This window comes from Giraffa tippelskirchi, chromosome 1 (assembly GCF_054371585.1).
Source record: "Giraffa tippelskirchi isolate mGirTip1 chromosome 1, T2T-mGirTip1v1.2.pri, whole genome shotgun sequence".
In the NCBI taxonomy this organism is placed as follows: Eukaryota; Metazoa; Chordata; class Mammalia; order Artiodactyla; family Giraffidae; genus Giraffa; species Giraffa tippelskirchi.
Genome location: NC_137275.1, coordinates 162,352,089 through 162,372,500, shown reverse-complemented (window position 1 = coordinate 162,372,500; position 20,412 = coordinate 162,352,089). Strand labels below are relative to the sequence as shown.

Genomic DNA, 20,412 nt, shown 5'->3' with positions numbered 1-20,412 from the left:
CCTTGACCTCCCCCTCCATGAGAATCCAGCAAAGCAGAAAATTTCCTGATGTATTTATACATCTGGGACAATATGAAACTGTCCTTTTGATTAAGTGTTGCTTGCTGTGAGGAGCAGCTTCCAGTCAGGACATCTTCAGTTTCTGAGCAGGGGCACCTGCGTTCTTAACTTTTGGATATACACACACCCCCGTGAGATTGTGTGTGCGCCAAGAGAAAGAGAACCACATATGCACACTTGTCTTACAGCCTTTGACCCTTTAATACCTATCACAGCTTTACCCAGTTAATTGTGCTTTGAATACATGCGCGCGCGCGCGCACACACACACACACACAAACAGAGCTTTACCCAGTTATTGTGGTTTGAAAACGTCCGCGCGCGCACCCACACCCACCCACCCAGAACAGGACTGAGTGGATCCAGTCTAGCGAGGTTACACTTACTTGTCCCCCTCACTCCTCCCGTTCCAATTTCTTTGATGAGTTTTCCCATAAGTATATAAGCCTCCGGGACTTAGTTTTGCTAAGCGGCAGGCCGCTCCTCCTAAATGTGATTCGGACCATATGCTTTCTACATTCATCCCCGCTCCGGCTTTTCTTCTCCACACTAACTACTAACACGTTATAGTCACCTTGAAATTTCCTCTGCTATTTTCCAATTAAAAGCTTAATAGCCCTGGAAACGGAGTTCATGTGGTGAAGTTTACCATAGCCCCTTGTTCTGAAAGGCTTTCTGCTGGGATCCCATTATGTGCTTGAATAAACCCTTTCTGCAAACAGAAATGGGACTCGGGGTTGTCAGGTGTTGGGTTACAATAGACTTTGAGGCAGGGGACATTTTACCAACATAAATACAAACCTGTCCCTATAGGGAGATGTTGTCAAATACTGGGATATGGAAAACATTCCCATCAAATATGAGAAAAGGATTATTGCTCTATATCAAATGAGTATTTAGGCCTCAGCCCCCCGATGTGCACTGGAGTGAAACGGGGTCCCGGGGACCAAATAATGCAAGACTGTTTGAGTGGCAAAGGGATAGGGTGACTAGGTGACTGAGGAGGAGAGTGGGTCGCCTTATAGTGGAAATGGCCCCCAAACCTGGTGCTGAGCTCTGTTGCTTTCCTTAAAAAAAAAAAAGAATCGTTACTCTCAGGTTTCTTATACTCCTGATTTTGCTGACCATTTATTTGAAGGAAATCTGGGAGAAATCTGGCTTTGAAAAGTTTGTGGTCTCTGCATTCCCAAGAGATTTAGAGATTTCAGAGCAAACGTTCCCAGATTCAGTGTCATTGTAGGCCTTCTCTGTGTCTCTCACTGTGAACTTCCCACTTCCAAGCCTCTGGGCCACCGCACTGCAGGTGACCCAGGCCTCCAGTCCCCAGAATTTTTGGAAGTTCCTCCCAGTCGTAGTGCCTTAAAGCTGGTTTTCCTCGCCAAGTTTGGGAGGAGAGATTGATGACGTCGTGGGGGTTAGGAGTAAGACTAAAGGGTCTGTGCCCTAAGTAGTTTTGGAGGCAAGCCTCCCAAGGTTAGCAGTCTCTTGCTAGGGGTTCCTTTCTGCGCCCCATAGCCCCATAAGGTCCGCAGGTCTGAAATGGGGAAGGTGGGGGGCGGCCAAGGGCCTCAAGGGAAACACACACAATCGGGTTCACTTTTTAACCTACTCCCCTCCCGAAATCGCCCTTTTAGGTGGAGGGTTGGCTGCTGGAACGCCTGGTGGTACTTGAAGAATTCACAGCACACACACGGAAGTTTTCGGGTTGCTTGTTTACTTCCAGAGAAGTGCAGAGTAAAGCTGAGAGGCACCGACCGGTTGACCATTGCAGCCGACTGGTCTACGCTCCAGATTCGCATTGGATTCGTCCATAACGCCAAGAAATGAATCCAGGGTGCGCTCTCTGAAGCCTGCCAACTGATGGCTCTGGGATTGCCATTGCCCCCCTTCGCACTGAGCCACTGTGCTACCCTGCGCCGCAGTAACCACTGTTTTTTATTTTTGTTTTCTCGCATTAGGGGAGCATCTCTGTGCATTTGTGGAGGTATTCTGCTTTAGCCAAACCCATACACACAAGTATCATTTTAAACAAAGTTTTATGCTGTCATCTTGTGCAAAGGTTCTCTCCCACCCGTACCCAAAGACACTGGGGTGGGGGGTGGGACATCTCTTATTCATAACTAGACTGCTGAGTCCGTGGGCATTTGAATGGGGTGATGCGAGACCTCCGTTTGATCTCTCAAAGGCCGTTGGGCAGAGGGCAGATCATATGCGGTTAACTTTGGGGGCGCTAGCGTGGCCCCTTCATCCGCTCTCTGAAAGTTTAGACCCAGTGCTTAAACACAAACTCCAAAAGAGCACTTGCCGGCTTTTCAGGACAGAGAGTTTATTTTTTATTACAACGTGGAGGTGTAGAGAAGTAAACTCTGCGCCACAGAGGGAGGACTATTTTCCCCTTTGAAATAGCCTGCAAAACGGGTCGTCGTCCTTGAACCAGCAGGTTTTCAAAAAGCATTTTCTTCTGCAGCGGCAAAAGGAAAAAAAATGTTGCAAATGAAATCAGGAAAGCCCCCATTTCTCGAACCAGTTCCAATGCCCTACCCCCAACTCCTCCAGCCAGTGGCCGCAGGGCCTGGCTCCCCCCAACTTAAAACCTCTTCCCGCGCCAGGACCCTAGTGCGCCCGCAGCGCTCATATAGGCTCCGGTTCTCCCCGAGCCGTGTTTCTGTGGCCAAGTGTGGGAATGGAAGCCGCCTTGTGCCCGGTGCCCCCAAATCAGGCCTGGAGGGAGGAGGGAAGAGAGTTGAAGGGGAACTGCCACCCCCCTCGCCCAGAGGCACCCTCACTCTCGGCCGCGCTGGTCCTCCCTTCTCCGCCCCGCGGGCGCCGCCGCGTCCCGAGTGCTGCAGTCCCTCCCGTGCTGGCAGGGGAGGCGCAGGGAACCTGGAGGAGGGGGCCGTGAGCGCCCCCGTGAGAGTGGCCCTGCCGCAGGTAGCAAGGAGAGTGAAGCGTAGGATTGAGAGGCGCGGGCAGAAAGGAAGGAGGCGTGGAGTGGAGTGGGGTGGAGAGTGCCCGGGGACCGGGACCCCGTAGGTGGGGGTGGCGGGGGGAGGGAGGAGGGGGAGGGCGGCGGAGGACGTGCCGGCCGGTCTGCGCGCGAGAGCTGCAGACGAGCCGCCTCAGACCTTAACCAGAGCTCTCGCCGGCTCCCGGCAGCCGCCGCCGCGCCTCGGCCGGGGAGGACGAGCCGGCCAAAGGAGCGGCGGGCGGAGACTCGGCCGACTCGGGATTGGGGCAGCGCCCGCCGGGAGCCGTAAAGACGGCCGCAGCCCCTCCAGCCACTCCGAAGCGCTCGAGGCCGCCTGGACTGCGGGACCGAGGACTGCGCCGCCCGGAGGCCGCTTTTGAGAGGGCCTCCCAGCCCCGCAGTCCAGCGGCCCCGTACCGGCTCCCGCTGCCAGTTTGCCAGCTCTGTCGGGAGCCCGGGGCATGAACGGCTACGGCTCCCCCTACCTGTACATGGGCGGCCCGGTGTCGCAGCCGCCGCGGGCGCCCCTGCAGCGCACGCCCAAGTGCGCGCGCTGCCGCAACCACGGCGTGCTGTCCTGGCTCAAGGGCCACAAGCGCTACTGCCGCTTCAAAGACTGCACCTGCGAGAAGTGCATCCTCATCATCGAGCGGCAGCGGGTTATGGCGGCGCAGGTGGCGCTGCGCAGGCAGCAGGCCAACGAGAGCCTCGAGAGCCTCATCCCCGACTCGCTGCGCGCCCTGCCGGGACCCCCGCCGCCGGGAGACGCGGCCGCCGTCCCGCAGCCGCCGCCGACCTCGCAGCCGTCTCAGCCGCCGTCGCGCCCAGCCGCCGAGTTGGCTGCGGCCGCCGCGCTGCGCTGGGCCGCCGAGCCCCCGCCCGGGGCGCTGCAGGCGCCGCTCGCCAAGCCAGGTAAGGGTCGCGGCGGGGCCGGGCCGGGCTGGCGCCTGGGCGGAAACACTTGGAAGCAGCTCTGGAGGCTTTGGCCGGCAGGCCCGAAGGGCGAGCGTGGCGGGAGTGGGCTGGGCGCGACCTTCTCCCCCAACTCCAGCCAGGCCGGTGTAAGGCAGAAGCGGCGTTCAGTCGGGACCTGGCGAGGTAGGAGGTAGAACCCGGGTGCCCTCGGGAAAGGCGCCTCGGGCTCGCCAAGTGCCTTCTCTTAAGTTTAAGGGGACGGGTAGATAAAGAGGTCGAAACAGGACCAGAATAAAATCCACGAGGGCGCGCACACCGCCAGGCTTTCCGATTGTGGGCTTGAGAGGCCTCGCATCTGGAGGTTGGGACGGGAGGGCAGAGGAGGAGCCCAGGCCCACGGTTTGGCCTACTTCGGGCGATTTTCTCGGCACCCGGCAACTGGAGCGAACCTGAAGCCTTTCTAGTAGTCTGCTGTGGTCTCCAGCCTTTTGCAGTTTGTTGGAGGAAGCCCTGTTTAGAAGCAATAGTAGAAACGGACCAGAAAGACTCCCAAAACTGTTAGCGGGGACTCAAGTCTGGTGCACTCAGAGCCAACCAACTACTTTTGCAGAAGTTCAGATCCTGATACACCATTTCGCAGGCAGTCCTCTACAGTCTGTGGTTTTAAAGAAAGACAAAACCTAACCTACAGTGAGGAAGGCCACGCCTGGAGAGCCCTTTCCCCAGTTCTCCGTGGGCCTGGGCCTCCTCCAGTCATCTCCTCTCCTCCTCCCCCTCCTCTGCTGTGTTCTAGAGAGCAGGGCTCTGCCCTGAGTCCCAGAGCTGCACAGATCCCCCTACCCACCTTTCTATCCCGTTCTCTCCTTCAGGCCACCAAAACCTTGCACACCCCACTGGAGACTTTCCTCCTGGAGACTTACTAGCTTGCTACTGTCCTGCCTTGCCCAAGTGCTCCTTTGGTTTTTAACCCCTTGGAATTCAGTGGACAGGTGTTTGGTGTTTCCCTTTCACTGGGGCAGACGTGCAAAGGAAAGAAACCCCGTCTTCTCAGGGAGAGGGTTGAGAGGTATGCTGGGACTCAGAGGTGGAAGGCTCTCGAAGGACCAAAGCCCTCTGTAGAGCTTCTGCCTACCCCTAATTGCCACCCCCACCCCCCAATGCAATACTTCTGGTTTCTGGAGAGAGGCTTTCTGGAGCACTGGACTGCTGGGTGGAGCTGGGGACATGCCGTTTTTTGGGATGAGCTGGTAGGCTGCCTGGCAGGCTCAGTTCTGCTGCCCTGTTCCTCAGTTATGCTCTGCAGACCCGACCTCTGAGAACATCTTATGTGAAGACCAGAACTGGGTATTTTAAGGACAAAAGTGAGTTTGCTGAACGTGGATTTTGTGACTGTTTAATCCGAGGTAGGATATAAGCCTTTCTCTGAGTATGTCCACTCACTTCCAGGTGACTCTCTTTTGTCAGTGTAATCTCTTCATGTCTTATAGGTTTGCCACAGAGGAGTCAGAGGGGAGGGGAAAGAGCCTTCTTTCTGTTTTTCTCTTTTAAATTAGGGCAGATAACTAGGAGAGTTTTGTCTCGGTTCTCAAAGTTGATCCATGCCAGTGACTTTTCTGAACCTTCCCATTTCCAGTTCCTCTGTCTCCATTTCCCCCAACACTCCGGGCAGCGTTTGTGATAGTGCAGGCAGCACCCCCATAATAGTGCATTGGGTTCTGGGGTCCCTGTCCAAGAGGGGGTTCCTTTCACATCCTGTGCTCGTCGCACCTGTTCTCTGGGATAGCCAAAGTTCACTGTTTCTAAAGCATCGAAACCAAAAATAGCCCTGAGAGGAGGGGAGTGAGGGCAGGCAGAAAGGCGGAGCAGCTGCAGCGGCTGGAGAAAGATACAAGCTTGGGGTGAGGAAGAGAGGGAGACTGATCGAAACCAGACACACCGAGCCTGGTGCGCTCTCTTTCACCGGGAACCAAGTGTTCCGGGATAGCCCAAGCCTTTCAAGTTGAAAACAAGTAATTGCAAAGGAGAACAGGATTTGACACCAGAAAAGGTCGGAGTGATAGCTTTGGGGGGCTAAGCTGCCAGGGGCCAGCAGCTGTTTCCAGCTGGTCCTGCTGTGTGCCTTGCAAGTATTATTTATGTAACTTTTGTTTTCTTCTTTCAATTGGTTCGATCCCATAATTCCATTTAACACCAACAAAAAATCCAGTCACCAATCTGATGATAATGAGAGAGGGCAGGAAAGGACTAGATAGTTGTTTTCCATTAGGAAGGCAGGTATACAAGTGGATCAGTTCTATGCAATGCTTTATATGGAGAAAGCCCATTTGGGATTTAAGTTAGGGAAAACTGCCTGAATGGAACTACTGGTTGCTGTCCGTATTTTTTTGCAGTTGTTCTTAGGATGTATTTGTATGTAACATACCATGCATATTGAGAAGCCTGTTAGATATGGTCCTGGGCAAGTAGCTCACTACTTAAGGAAGTGAAGCACTATTTGAATCGTAGGTCCACATGTACAGTAAGTTCACAGACCACTGGTGGGTGGTGGTGGTTTAGTCGCCAAGTTCTGCCTGACTCTTGTGATCCCATGGACTGTAGGCTGCCAGGCTCCTCTGTCCATGGAATTTTCCAGGCAAGAATACTGGAGTGGGTTGCCATTTCCTTCTCCAGGGGATCTTCCCGACCCAGAGATCTGACCCATGTTTCCTGCACTGCAGGTGGATTCTTTACTGCTGAGCTACCAGGGAAGTCCTCACAGACCATTAGGAATCTCTGAATATCTGCTAGTGATTTATAGAGATTTGTTTCTGTGGGATTATGGAGATTTTGTTCAAGTACATAGCTGTGGAGACACTGGCATTTTTTATTGGCTACAAATGCAGGTGCAGAAACATACAGTATCTTTCCCCTTCTCCAGAGATCCTTAAGAAAAGCACATGCCCTGGAGAAGAGAATGTTTGTTGTGCAACTGCTGGAGAAAAAACACCTTGTGCAGCGAGCAACATTAATACCAAACCTCAGCTTTGTAGCTGGAAGAAATTTATTTCCCAAATTATGCTTCAGATTCTTTAAAGGAACAGGAATTATATTATCTAATAGTGTATTATGTTTAACATCCTTTTAAAAGTGGCAGTGGTTTTAAGGAGAAATTTCATATTCTCAGATTATTACTTTCAGCAATGGATTAGAGCATTTTTTCCCCTTTTTAAGAGTACATTTCTCCTGCTGCTTGATTATCATCTATGACTGGCCTGGAATTAGTAGATTTTGATGGAACCTAAAATTCTAGTCTAAGTTTCTTTAAATCTATGCTGTTGATTCGTTTCTCTCCCATTCCCTCTTCATCCTTCTCACTCCCCTCCTCCTTCCCGTCATGAAAATATCTTGGGAAGCTTGAACATCTTTCAGCTCTTAGTGTATCTGAGTCAGCAGCCTCAACCAGCCAAGCCTGCCTTTCTGGACTGGGCTCTGGAGCTGAGGAAAGTTAAGGGTCATGACCAAGGTGGGCAGCTAAAGTTACATTTCCTGTGTGTGGCTCCCTCCCCCCACACATCCTTGTTTTCTTCCTGAAGAGTGTCCTGGGTCTCCTTGGCCTGAGAGAGGACAGGTCTGTGGCTATAGAGTCTAGCTAGGTTTACATCTGCCATCAAAAGAAATGTGTGAGCAAGTTTTAAAATTTCTTGAAGGTAAAGAAATCGAAAGCATCATATTTGATTAGGAATAAGAGAGCAGGATTAAGAAAGTAGGATCGTCTTTCCTGTTTATTTCCCCTGAAAAGAAGCGGAACAAGAGACCTGTAGGGAGGGAAGTTGGGAGATTTCGGAAAACTGCCTTTATTTTATCTTACCTCCTGGCTGGCACTTCCTCACATCTTGAAGCTTAACTCTGAGCTTTTCAGTTCCAGCTTGATTAGGTTGTATCTTGTCAGCTTCCTAATTTTAAATTTTACTTTTAATTAAAAAAAAGAGAGAGAGACAGACACACACACTCCTGCACGGATACTGAGCGTGGGCAGAGTGCTAGTCCAGGCCAGGGTGGGAACTGCTCAGTGACCAGGGACTTGAAGCACAGGAGAAGTGGTAGGAGACCTCAAAGTCTTTCATGAAGGGTACCTAAGAATTTAAAACAGGGTCTGGTTACTTCAGACATTTTGATTTGGGGCGAGGGGTTTTGTTTTAAGTAATAAAAACCAACCAAACGAAAAGACGAGAGGCTGATTGGTCTCTTCCAAGCCTGACCCGTGGCCGGCTCTGGGGCAGCTCTCAGCTCTGGTCTTTCCCTCCCGCGCCCGGCCAGTGGCCGCCTTGGCTCCCCGGCAAGTGCGGGTGACTGGTCGGGGACCGGGGGCTGGAGCTGGGACAGACGGGAGCCCCATAGAGGCCATGGCAGCTGTGTTTTGTGGTGGCAGCCGTGTGCCTGTGGCTCCCCTGCGGCTGCCCTGGACCACTTCCCCTTGGATCTTGTCCCTGTCCGGTGGCACCGCAGCTGAGGCTGCCTCCTTTCCTGGCTCCTTCTGCGGTGAGCGGTGGGCGCTCAGCCCCACCGGCAGGGCTCGACCAGGGGCCCGGCCCTCCTCGTTCAGCTTCGCCTCTGCCCTCCCGCTACCCGCTCCCTCCCTGCCGCCTCCCTGCTTCGGTCGGGTGCCAGATTTAGCAAAAAACCTACAAATAAACACACACAAAAATAGGACATCAAATACTGCACAGGGCAAACTTCTACTAAAACATACTTTGTTGTTTTTCCTAAGTGCAGATTCTACTGGTCATCCTGCGGACGATTTTATCTGGCAGCTCCAGCCTGGGAGGCGGACCAAGCCCCATTGCCCTCGGGGCGCCCTTTGGGGTGGGTGTAGCTATGGCTAGTCTCCCGGCCCCTTTCTCCCGGGGGAGCCCAAACTGCCCCTAGAGGCTCAGAGAGGCGCTGGTGTCCATCCTGTGGGTCAGAGCACCGGGAGTAGGGAACCCGGGGGGCGTTTTCCACATCTCAGAACCAGAGTTTCCCTGCCACCCAGGACAGAACCTCTCCCCCCACATAGCACACCCCTCTGGGTTATAAATCTGGTGGATAGTCCTGTTCTCCACTTACAAAACCAAGTTTTCTTTTCCCTGATGGATGAACTCCCGAGTTTAAAAGATTACAGTAATCACAAGAGGACAGTGTAAATCGAATCTGATAGCAATCACTTTCGGGGAAGGTCAGGCTCAAGTGAAATGTTACCAAGCAACAGGCATTTTGTTTGCAAAATACAATCAAAGAGCATTGATGAGAAATTCTTCACTGCAGCCAGTCAGCACTTTCAGCTAACAGCTTTACAGAGGGAGAGGGAGTAAGTCTTCATAAATCAACATGCCTGGAGGACTCAGAGCCCCTTTCTGGGAAATGTTGCACAGAGTCCAGTGAAAACCTACTCGCCTGCCTGCCTCCGCCTTCTGTCTTCCTTTTCTCCTTCCATTGGCTTTTGAACCTGTTGCGGCCCCTCAGCCGTTAGTCACTCAGGTCCTGGACCCCCATGTCTCGTGTCATATGGCTCTGATGGCACGTTGGACCTTGCATTGGGGTTTGCATGGCCTCTCCTGGCAGAGGTTGGGCCCAAGTAGTGGAATGCTGGCCATTGCAGGCCCATCACCTTGGGATCATCGTGTCACATAGCGTCCAAGAGTGCCATGTGGCTTTAGGGAGTCACCCTCTTGTTTGAGCCCTGCAAACCACTGTCCTCTGAAGAAACTGAGGGGAAACTAAACCATAACTAGGCAGGCTTTATTTTTAATTTTTTATATCTTATTATACAGTTAAACAACTATAAGAAAATCTGCACAATCAACTGCTGAGTAACAATATTATGGAAAACTTAACATTCAGATCATTGGTTTTCTAACAAATCTCTAATCTCTTTTGTTGCCAGTGACTAGGCAGACATAAATTTTACAAAGCTGAGATCAGTGTTCTGCCCCACCACCCTGTAATTATTACTTGTTTTAGTTCAGTATATGTTCCACTTGTAGCCATTATATGACTGTTTACAACAACGTTCCCTCCCATGAATACAGCAGTCTGCCCAGCTGCTGGCCTTTGGGTTACCTGCTGTGTTTCAATGTAAATACGACTCATTGCATAGGTATTGCATAGGTAAAAATTGGAAATTTTGCAAAATGTTCATTAGTAAACAGTAAGCCTCTCAGTGGTCCCAAGGTAAATGCTTTGATCATCTCTGTATATAACCTTACCTAGCACAATGCAAGGGCACATGGTAAAAGATTTAAAACTTGTTAAATAGACAACTGAATAAGTAGCTAGCTGCATTTTTATAAGTACCAAACGTGCTTGTATATTTATAGATAATTTCCCTCCTGCTTCTTGAAAAATACTCCTTTCAGAGTCAAGAAAGAGGTCAGAACTAAGTTTTTGCAGGATTTACAAAGTCCACAGTGGCAAACCATCCTTCCTTAAGTCCAGCCCTTTCTATATCAATGTCTGCCAAAGTATTGGTCTCTAGGATTCATCTTGATTTCTTCATATGTTATTAAGTCAGTGTTGTCAATGGTTTTAAAAAGTGTGACTCTTTACTTTTCATAGGTTTTCCCTCCACCTCAGGAAGAAAAGGAAAGATTTTAGACTGACATTCATCCCCTGCTGTATGCTAGGCTTTTTATCCATTGGGTTTTTTATAGTTCAGCACTTCTAGTGCAAGATAAAGGTAACAGAAAATGTAAAAAGCGTGCCTCCTGTTTGACTTCTGATTGGGCAGTGGTCTTTTTTGAAAGCCCCATCCAGCCAGGACTTCTTCCCTGCCATTGTTGTGAGATTTGTGTGCTTTGAAAACAACCCATCAGTAAACAGTTATTTAGAGGTGTGTTCCTCAAAGCTCAAGTGAACAGATGAGGATGTCACAATCCCATGTTTCAAAATGCATGACATGATTTCAAACAGAAAAAAAAATTAAATCCGGTGATTTTTGCACTGGCAAACAACACTCCCTATGCCAGTGCTTTTTTTTTTTCTTATTCTGGATGGATGCTGTATTTTGTTTTTATAGATATCATTGGATAGAACGGGTTAAAGCCCCCTGCATCTCAGTGAGGAGGGTTTTTCATTTCCCTGTGTCTTGAGCACAGTGTCTGTTTCATATATGTGGTAGACTTTCTCAAAATCTCTGAAATAAATACTTGGGATTTTTTTTAAGCTGCATTTTCATATGAAAAAAAATCCACTAAAGAAAGTTAAAATTTGCAAACTGTAATTTTAGATTGGAAGTTATTTTTGTGTGAGTGTTCATTTTCTATCCTTAAAGTCTTGTAGCTTCTTATGGCACAGAAATATTTTTGAAGTTGGTAGCACTGTTTTCCAGAGAAAAAATTTCCTTCTTAATTGAGTATCTACTTTCAAAAAACATCTTTACCCTTGTAAATAGTTTATTTCAAGGGTAGCTGTGAGTTTTTCTGCATCATGAAAAATACGAAATTGAAGTGTGAACATCTAGAAGATTTTTAAATGTCTAGATGTTTAGCTTTAGAAATAGCAAATTATATCACTTTTAATAACTGGTTTGCAATAGCAGATGAGTGATTTCTTTCTACTTTTAGTCTAGCAGTTTTTGGCACCTGTATATTAGGGGTAAAAATATTATCAATTAAAATATATTCTTAGTCTTTAATGTTCTAGGAATTAGGGTGTCGGTTTCAAGAAGAAAGAGGTTAAAACATTTGGAGAGTATTTCATTTTTCATTTTGCTACTTGGCAGTTTCACATTTCTGTATCTCGAAAAGTCTTTGTATTTTAAACCAACAGGAGCATTTTATAAAGTTCATTTAGGAAAAAAAAAAATCTAGAGATATAAAGAAACACCTGTTATTAAATTACACTTTATCACTGGGTCCAAGATTCACCCTCTGTAATTACTTGTGAAAGTCTGTATTTATGACAGAATAATTTACAATACTTGTAGTTTAGGTATAACAATACAATCAACACTTGACACCATGAATTTGCAGGGATCATCTATTCTGCCCTGTAGGCATTATTGCTGGGTAAGGAGTTACTCTTGGTATAAGGTGAGAGGCTAGTCTTCCCTTGCCCAGTTTTGAAACCCCAGCATCCCTGGATGTTGGCTGGGATTCTGTTTACCCAGCACCCCTTAGCAGGACTTTACATGGTGCTCAGGTGTGTGGACAGCATAAGTGTGTTCCACTCACTGCTTCCTTCAACAGCTTCTATCTTCCCACTGGATATGGTATAAACTGGGCTGAACTTGGTTGGTTGGAATGTTCTGAATTTGTAAATTTGATTTCTGTGACATCATGTTAGATTTTCTCACTTTTTGGCCATAGCCTGCACACCTCTCAGAGAGGCTAATCAGCCCAGAAGTCTGCAGAGAGAGAGTGTGGACAAATCAGTACAATCCAACATCACTCTCTTGAGAAGTGACCACAAGCTCTTGCTGCACTGGGGATGTCACAATGGCAGGTAAAAAAGGTGGCACAAGAAAATGCAGAAGAGACTTTATGCAGCCGAGTGGTTCATGACTGGTGGACAAGCTGCCGACCAGAGAAGATTCTACTGTGGCCTGTACTGCAGATCAGGAAAATAGGTTCAGAAATAAAATTTTGTATTGTCCGATTTATAATCCTGCCATCCAATATCCAGTTGTTTGGAACAGTACATCCTTTACCGTCTTGAAAAAACTACTACATTTTCTTAATGGTAGATATGGCAGATTAGCTAGAACATTATTCCTTAGTTCTCCTTTGGCTAACCTTGCCCTTTGAATCACTTCTTCTGTAGTCTGAAGCATTCTGTGGAAGAATGAACTTGGTGATAGACCTAGGGACATTTTTCCCAAATGTCTTCAGTGTCTGCAACTGATCCAGGGTGGGGGAAAAGTTACCTTTTAAAATGGGAAGTTAGGTTCATACACTGCTTTTAAAAGTATGCTTTTGAAAATATTGAAATATCAAAATTATAGCTTTTTAAAAAAATATGTTGTTACCCTTTCTTTTCCAGAAGAGCCAGCTGTTTCTTGCTTTAAAACAGTCTCACCATCCCTTATATTGCTGTGACGCTGTGTATAATATTTCTTTCACTTTTTCATTGTAGTAAAATACACATAACATAAATTTTACTATTTTAACCCATTTTAGGGATACAATATAGTGACATTAACACATTCATAATGTTGTGCAGCCCTCACCACTTTCCATTTTCAGAACTTTTTATCATCCCTAACTGAAACTCAATACCCATTAGACAATACATCTCCATTACTCCCTCCCCCAGTCCCTGACTACACTGTTTTCCTTTCTGTTGCTGTGAGTTTGCCTGTTCTAGGTATGTTATATAAATGGTATCATAAAATGTTTTTCCTTTTGTGTCTGCCTTATTTTACTTAGCATATATTCGTGGTTCATCCACATTGTAGCACATGTGAGAATTTCATTCCTTTTTGAGGCTGAATAATATTTGATTGTATGTATAGACCACATTTTGTTTATCTGTTCGTCCATCATTGATGGATGCTGGGTTTCTTCCAACCTTTGTCTCTCGTGGATAATGCTGCTGTGAACATTTGTGTTCCGTGTGTGCATATTTCCCACTTAGCAATTTTTCCCTGGCTGTGTTTGCTTTCTCCCTACACATGCATCTTGTCTCTCCAACTTGGTAATAAATTCCACAAGTTAAGGGCCAGTCTTATATCTGCTGATGTTTTCTGCCCTCGGTGTCTTGCAGGGTACAGTGATAAAAGTATTGATGCTGATAATAATTGATAATGAAAGTTAAATAAGAAAACTGTTAGAGAAGAACAGTATTTAAAGCCTTACTTTATGTCCATATTTCCCCCGGGAGAGTATTTGACTTATTTTCCTAAGCTCCGTTGAGCAGAGGCCAAGATCCAATTGTGCATTGAGTTCAGTGCTGAGTTAACATACTGTCACTGTCTGCTCATTGTCAAGTGTTTAATGATAGAGTAACACCAAGAGGTAGGTGTAGGGTCATGGGTCAGGAAACTTTAGTCAGGTCTACCTGCTTACAATATGAACCTGTGGAAGCTTTTCTGTTGCTGTTTTCTGTTGCTGTCCTTGGGATCAAGGACAACTACCACATTAACCCAGGAGATGAAAATTGGGTCACCAGTCCTAGGATGCTGCTGAAGAGGATATGTCATATTCCTCTTGCAAAAAGGTCTCTTGTGCATATCCCAGAATTGTTACAGAAAGCAAAAATGGCTTCATGCATGTTGGCTGAAGATGGTCCCCTCACTGACACCTGATATTTTGTATTGGAAAAAGCAGCAGTTTAAATGTAAATTTGGGATAGGTATAAATTTGTTTCAGATTTACAGCTGAAAGTTTCACCGATATAGTTTAAGGATATTTTTTTGAAGTATTTATTTATGCTTAGGACATATTTATTGGTTTCTAAAGAATCAAAGTTTTGTCTTTCAATTATAATTAAGGTACATCCCACAGAGTCAGACACGACTGAAGCGACTTAGCAGCAGCAGCATATTAGGAAAAAGCTCATAAATGAGTCTTTGTTTAAGGGTTTTAAAATAAACAACAAATAGGAGGAGATGGATTTTAGATGTTGCTTTGATGAAATTTCACCAGCTGGCTCTCTATACATCATCAGGTGTGCCCAGAGAGGAGGCGACAATGAGGCTATTCAGGCAGGGGCAGTGGAAAACACAGGCCAACCGGTTGTTTACAACCTGACAATTGGGTCATTAATAATTTCTATCTTCAGATCAGTTACGTTGGCTCTGAGTAGACACAGTCATTATGTGTTTTAAGAAAGATAAAAATCCACTTGTATATAACTTGTTAATAAAGAATATGCTCCTTTATTATAAAGGTGTCTTAGAACCTACTTCTGCAACCAAACCAGTCTTTTCTTACTTCTTCCTTCCTTTCTGCCTCTTTAGCACAGTAATACTAGCCCTCGTCAGGGGGTGAGTGATGTCTTAGACCAAAATGTTAGATTTACAACTGGTTTACTGGTTTACTTCACAGCAAAGCTCTGCTTTATTTGGGAAGCTTTGTTTCTCTCTCTCTCTCATTTTTTTTTTTTTTTTTTAAATATAGTTTAGGAAGGTATCTTGAAGTCCATCCTATACACTTCTTGCACCGCAGGTCCTGGAGTTCTGGACGCACTGTTTCGTTGGTGGGTTTTCCTCCCTGGCAGTTTCATAAGCCTTCTCCAGGCATCTCTTTCTCCCTCTCTGCAGCCTGTCCCACATCCAGGTTTCACAGCTGGTTTTGCTTGCCCTCTGGGGCGGGTTATAGGCAACCGAGTCTTCTGGGATCTCGAGCGGCCTTTTAAGAAAGGTTTCCACGTATGGAGGCTTCTTTCACTCTGGCAATCATATTGACTTGTTATTCTACATGGTATCCTGATGAAATATACTGATGACTAGTTCATAGTTAACAGAGAATCTGCCTAGGGAAAATGGTTTTAAAATATTAAAATTTCTCTTGGGTGTATGGGTCATGCACCAGTTATTGCAGCTGTTGATGTCCTTTGGTGGCACCAGCCCCCTCATTTGGAGAAGAGGAGCTAGAAAACAAGCCCAGGCTCATTTTTCTGTTCGTCCCTGGATGGTGTTTATCCCCAGTATGATCCGCATTTAGACTGTTACTGCTAAATAGCCACATTGTCTGTGGTTGTGGTTCTTTCCTCACCGTTATGTGTTGAAGGCAAGCTTTCCTGCACAGCCCATTCTGAGAAATCACTCTGATGTCTAGATCCTTACTTACAGGGTTTGTTCGTTTTTTGCCATTTGCTAATGACATAGGTTGGATAATTTTCCGGCTTACAGTATGTTATAACCCACAGAGAAGCAGTTCTTTCAAAAAGGGCAGGTAGGGCCCTCTCCTGAGCATACGTGTTCTTTGCATACCAGGAGAGGATTCAACCAGCTGTTCTCTGCTTTTCAGATTTGACAGAAGAACGACTTGGGGACGGCAGCACCGCTGACAATGCTGAGACTTTCAGCGACAAAGACACAGACCAGAGGAGCTCCCCAGACGTGGCTAAAAGTAAGGGCTGCTTCACACCCGAGAGCCCCGAGATCGTGTCAGTGGACGAAGGGGGGTTCGCGGTCCAGAAGAACGGGGCCAGCTCAGAGAGTCGGCCCGACAGCCCCAAGTACCCCGGGGAGCAGAGCCACCTCCTGATCGAGGGCCCCTCGGGGACGGTGTCTCTGCCCTTCAGCTTGAAAGCCAACAGACCGCCCCTAGAAGTGTTGAAAAAGATATTCCCCCACCAGAAGCCCGCGGTGCTGGAGTTGATCCTCAAGGGCTGCGGGGGTGACCTGGTGAGCGCCGTGGAGGTCCTGCTCTCCAGCCGCTCGTCCTCCTCGGCTGCCGACCGGACTTCTGCCGGGGAGCCCGAGGGCCTGGTGCTGCCCTCCAACGGGCACCTCTTCGAGCACACCTTAAGCTCCTACCCCCTCTCCTCGTCCAAGTGGTCTGTGGGCTCGGCCTTCAGAGTCCCCGACACGCTGAGGTTTTCTGCCGACTCCACCAACGTGGTCCCCAACCCCCTGGCCGTGCCCCTGCAGCACCCATTTCCCCAGCCGCCCCGGTACCCTCTGATGCTGAGGAATACTCTAGCGAGAAACCAGTCGAGCCCTTTTTTGCCCAACGACGTCACCCTGTGGAACACCATGACGCTGCAGCAGCAGTACCAGCTGCGGTCCCAGTACGTCAGCCCTTTCCCCACTAACTCCACCAGCGTCTTCAGAAGCTCGCCCGTCCTCCCCACCCGCACCCCCGAAGACCCTCGGATCGCTATCCCCGATGACGGGTGTCCCATGGTGTCAAAGCAGTCCATTTACACCGAGGACGACTATGACGAGAGGTCTGACTCCTCAGACTCCCGAATACTCAACACGTCATCTTAAAGTGCTGCCCGATGGGGGTGACCAGGTGACATTTTCTGTGCATTTGAACCCTGCACCCCTCCCCTTGAGGAGAGCCCACATCCTGTGTATACCTTCTCCTGCCATATGACAAAGTGACCCTGCTTGATTCTAGACCTTAGCAATAAAAAACATAACTTATTTAATTTCTTGCACTTCACTGGAAAATGCCAAATAGCTCTGCTCTGTGGCTTTAGTGCTGAATGTTGGTTGTAAAAGAGAGTCTGATGCTAAGAATGGCCTGGGGAAAGCCTTGGGCCCGTGGAAGATGTCTTTGGGGATGTAAAGCTGAAGGTTGGCCCCACCCCCAGACTCAACCTGGAATCTTCAATAGCATAGTGTACTTGAATGCAGTTCTGTAAAAGAGGATTCCTCAGGATAATGAAACCTAAAGAAGTGGTTTGGTTGCAAACGGACTATAAACAGGGGCCTCATATTCCTATGCTAAAAATCCTTCTTGCATTTTAAAGAGAGACTGCACTTAATAGAGTGAACTGCTCACATGCTTATTTAAGCTTGGACAGTTTTCAGAGACAGACTCCATTAAGAATTATTCTTTTCACTTGGCTGAATCAAAACATGTGTAATGTCAATGTAAACCCAATCACAGCTGTGAACTGCATGAAATATATTGTGAAATGAACACAAAATTAAGCTTTGTCAGGTTAATGTAGCATGCTAAGGACTCTAGAAAAAAATAAACTAAGGAGATGATCTTGGTTTATGTCATTTCTGCCTATGGAAAGAGGATCTCTAAAAATAGAAACTTGATAAAAAAAAGCTACTGACTAGTGCATGGATCAAGGTTTCAGTTAAACCTGACACTGCTTGAGAAATATGAATGGCAAAGCTTTGAGGCCGCATTCAGAAAGACAGAATTGGTTGTTCAAGAAGAGAGTTAATTCAATTCCTCCATCCATTCGTTTCTTCAACAGATACTTACTGAGTGCCTACTCTGTGTAAGAGGATGCGCTTTGTATGTTATTATCCAGGTTATCTGCCCATGAGTCCAAGATAGCAGGGATTATATAATGGAGAATCTCATTAAAAACAAAGTAAAAACGAAACAATCTACAGTGTGGAAAGTAAGCAAAGTGCTTAGCATGGTACCTGACATAGAGAAAGTACTCAATAAAGGTGAGCAATTACTCCTGTTAGGTTCAGGTTATACTCCTATTTGCAGCCAGGATTGTAGAAGTGTATTCCCTCATTCTCACCAGAGAAGGTGCCATTCCAGTTTGGCAGATAACCACAACAAAACGTTGGAAACCAGGACTTTCCCCCTTCATTTAAAAAGCATTTGGGTGGTGCTATACTTGGTCAGATACTTTTATAAGTGAGTTTTTAAACAGTAATACACAGTGGTGCCCACACCAGCCACTTCTTACTGTTGCTTTTCTTCAGAGTGCTGGAGAGGAAAGGTGACTGCCCAGGTTAGACAATAAACTTGTGAATGTGAATGGGAAAAAAAATAAAATAAATGAAAGCCTCTACATGACAAGGGTGCAGAGAAAGAGAGCTCCCCGCACAAGAATAAGTCTTGAAGGGATCTTCAGTCTGGAAGGGAGAAGGGCAAATCCTCTTGGCCTGAGGTGCTTCCTCAATGAGGAACAGGAGCTAATGTCAGCTGCCCACCATCCTTGCATGGGTCCCAGGAGAAAAAAAGATGCTTAAAAACAAAAATCTTGTTTTCATTTCTATTGGGCACCTTGGGAATGAGAAATCATTGAGAAAAACTCCTTATATTAGTTGGACTAATATGTATTTAATGACATGATTTCGTACTGGGGTGTTTCTAAGTAAGTGTGATTTGTTGTTAGGGTTATATTTATTTTTTATTTGGAGGATTATTGCCTTATAATATTGTGTTGGTTTAGGCTGTACACAACACCAGGCAGTTTTGTGTGTATATATATCCCCTCCTCTTGAGCCTTCCTCCCGCCTTCCCATCCCACTCCTCTAGGTTAAGGTTATATTTAAATATTAGTATTTACATAAATGAAGAAAGTGAGGGCTAGAGAGGAGAATAATATAACCCCTGATTCTAAAAACGTGTGTCCAGGACATTTTATATGGTAGTGATGGGCTAATGTCTGAGCCTACCTAACACAATTGGATTTTCAGAGGTATCTTCATCTCAAAAGTTTATCTACATTTATCTAAAACGTAAGAGTGATAACAGATCCCATATGAGGTGATAGTACTATGAAACCTGTCACATCTTCAGGTTGAGTGACCTGGGTTGAGTAAAGCTTGGCTTAAGATACCATATCCTGACAGTTTGATTTTGCCCACAGATTATCAGAGTCCTTGCCTTCTTTTTCCAATGGCCAGAATATGGAATTACGTGTAAGGCAGCTCATTCCTGGGCTACTACAGGTATGTTTGATCCTCAGCATAATCTTCTGAAGCAAGAAATAACTTACTTTGGTGCGGTAAGTGTAGTCAGGGGTCAGAGGGAGAAATCGATGGTAAAGATCTTGTGCCCTGCTTCCTGCATTCAGTTTTGCTTCTCCTGCAGTTCTGACAGCTAAGGCCCCTCTGGTAAAAGTGGCAAAACCTTTTAGATTCCAGCTCAGCTCTGAGACCATCCTGCCATGGTGGCGTGTAGCATCAAGGGAAATGAACACTCTTCTGCTCATGGGCAGTCAGTTACTGCTTCACAGGAAAGTCAACATATGGATGAAAAGTGAAAAACAGCATCATTCAACTCCTAGTTAAATCCCATCATCACACAGACAAAATATCTGGGTACTTGGCTGTACACTTGTGGTTGAATCAGGCCAGGCTTATGGAGAGTTAACTCATATTAACCACAGTGCCTCTCTCCCCTGCTAATGAGGACCTGCTAGTCTTAGGGTAAATGCTTTGTTCATCTGTGATGTGAGGGTGGGTGAGCTGTCATGGTGTCCTGCGCAGTTTGTCTTAGAGTGTGGTCCAGGCACCCTGTTCTTGATTTCTGGTTTAGATTCCTGGGCTCCACTTGTTGAGTTCACAACCCCTGTAGCCTGAGCTCCTGCATTTTTACCATCCTCTCCAGGTAATTCTTAAACTCACTGGGATTTGAGAACCACCTCACTCTGCATCACATCCTTGGGTTCTTTTCTTAGATCTATGTCAAGTAATAGCAAAAGAGCTGAGAGATGTGAACTCTGATGGTGGGGATTTTGAAACCCCCCTTCCACTCCTCCCTACTTTGCTGTGAAGAGTAAACTTCACTGTGTATGCATGCAGTCTTCTTTAGCTTATACCCTAGAGATAGTTCAAGTTAACTTCAGGGCCAGTGTTAATGATTTGATTGAGTGCACCTTTGGGATCAGAAATGCCTGTTTCTGGAAATTTCCATCAGTGAAGGACCAGATATTAGCATAAACATGCTACCCTTTCCTCTAAGGGGAGTTTTGCCGATTTTTAAATTGTTCCATGATTCCTGGCTTAATAGTGACACCTAGAAACAGGTTTTGCCCTGGAGCTTTGAGTTCTAATAAATATTCATAAACCTTCCTCTCTCCCCAGCTTTGTTGAGGTATAATGGACATGTAGCATCATTTAAGTTA

General features: G+C 46.8%; 1 protein-coding gene across 1 annotated transcript in view; it reads left to right on the top strand.

Moving 5' to 3' along the window:
• DMRT3 (doublesex and mab-3 related transcription factor 3) overlaps positions 1–17,569 on the top strand; it is an 18,930-nt gene extending 1,361 nt beyond the window's left edge. The window contains exons 2-3 of the mRNA XM_081503891.1: positions 1,694–3,939; positions 15,870–17,569. Coding sequence (XP_081360017.1) covers positions 3,489–3,939; positions 15,870–16,837 — 1,419 coding nt within the window. The 5' untranslated portion in view covers positions 1,694–3,488 and the 3' untranslated portion in view covers positions 16,838–17,569. The remainder of the gene's footprint in view (positions 1–1,693; positions 3,940–15,869) is intronic.
• The last annotated feature ends 2,843 nt before the right edge of the window (positions 17,570–20,412 follow it).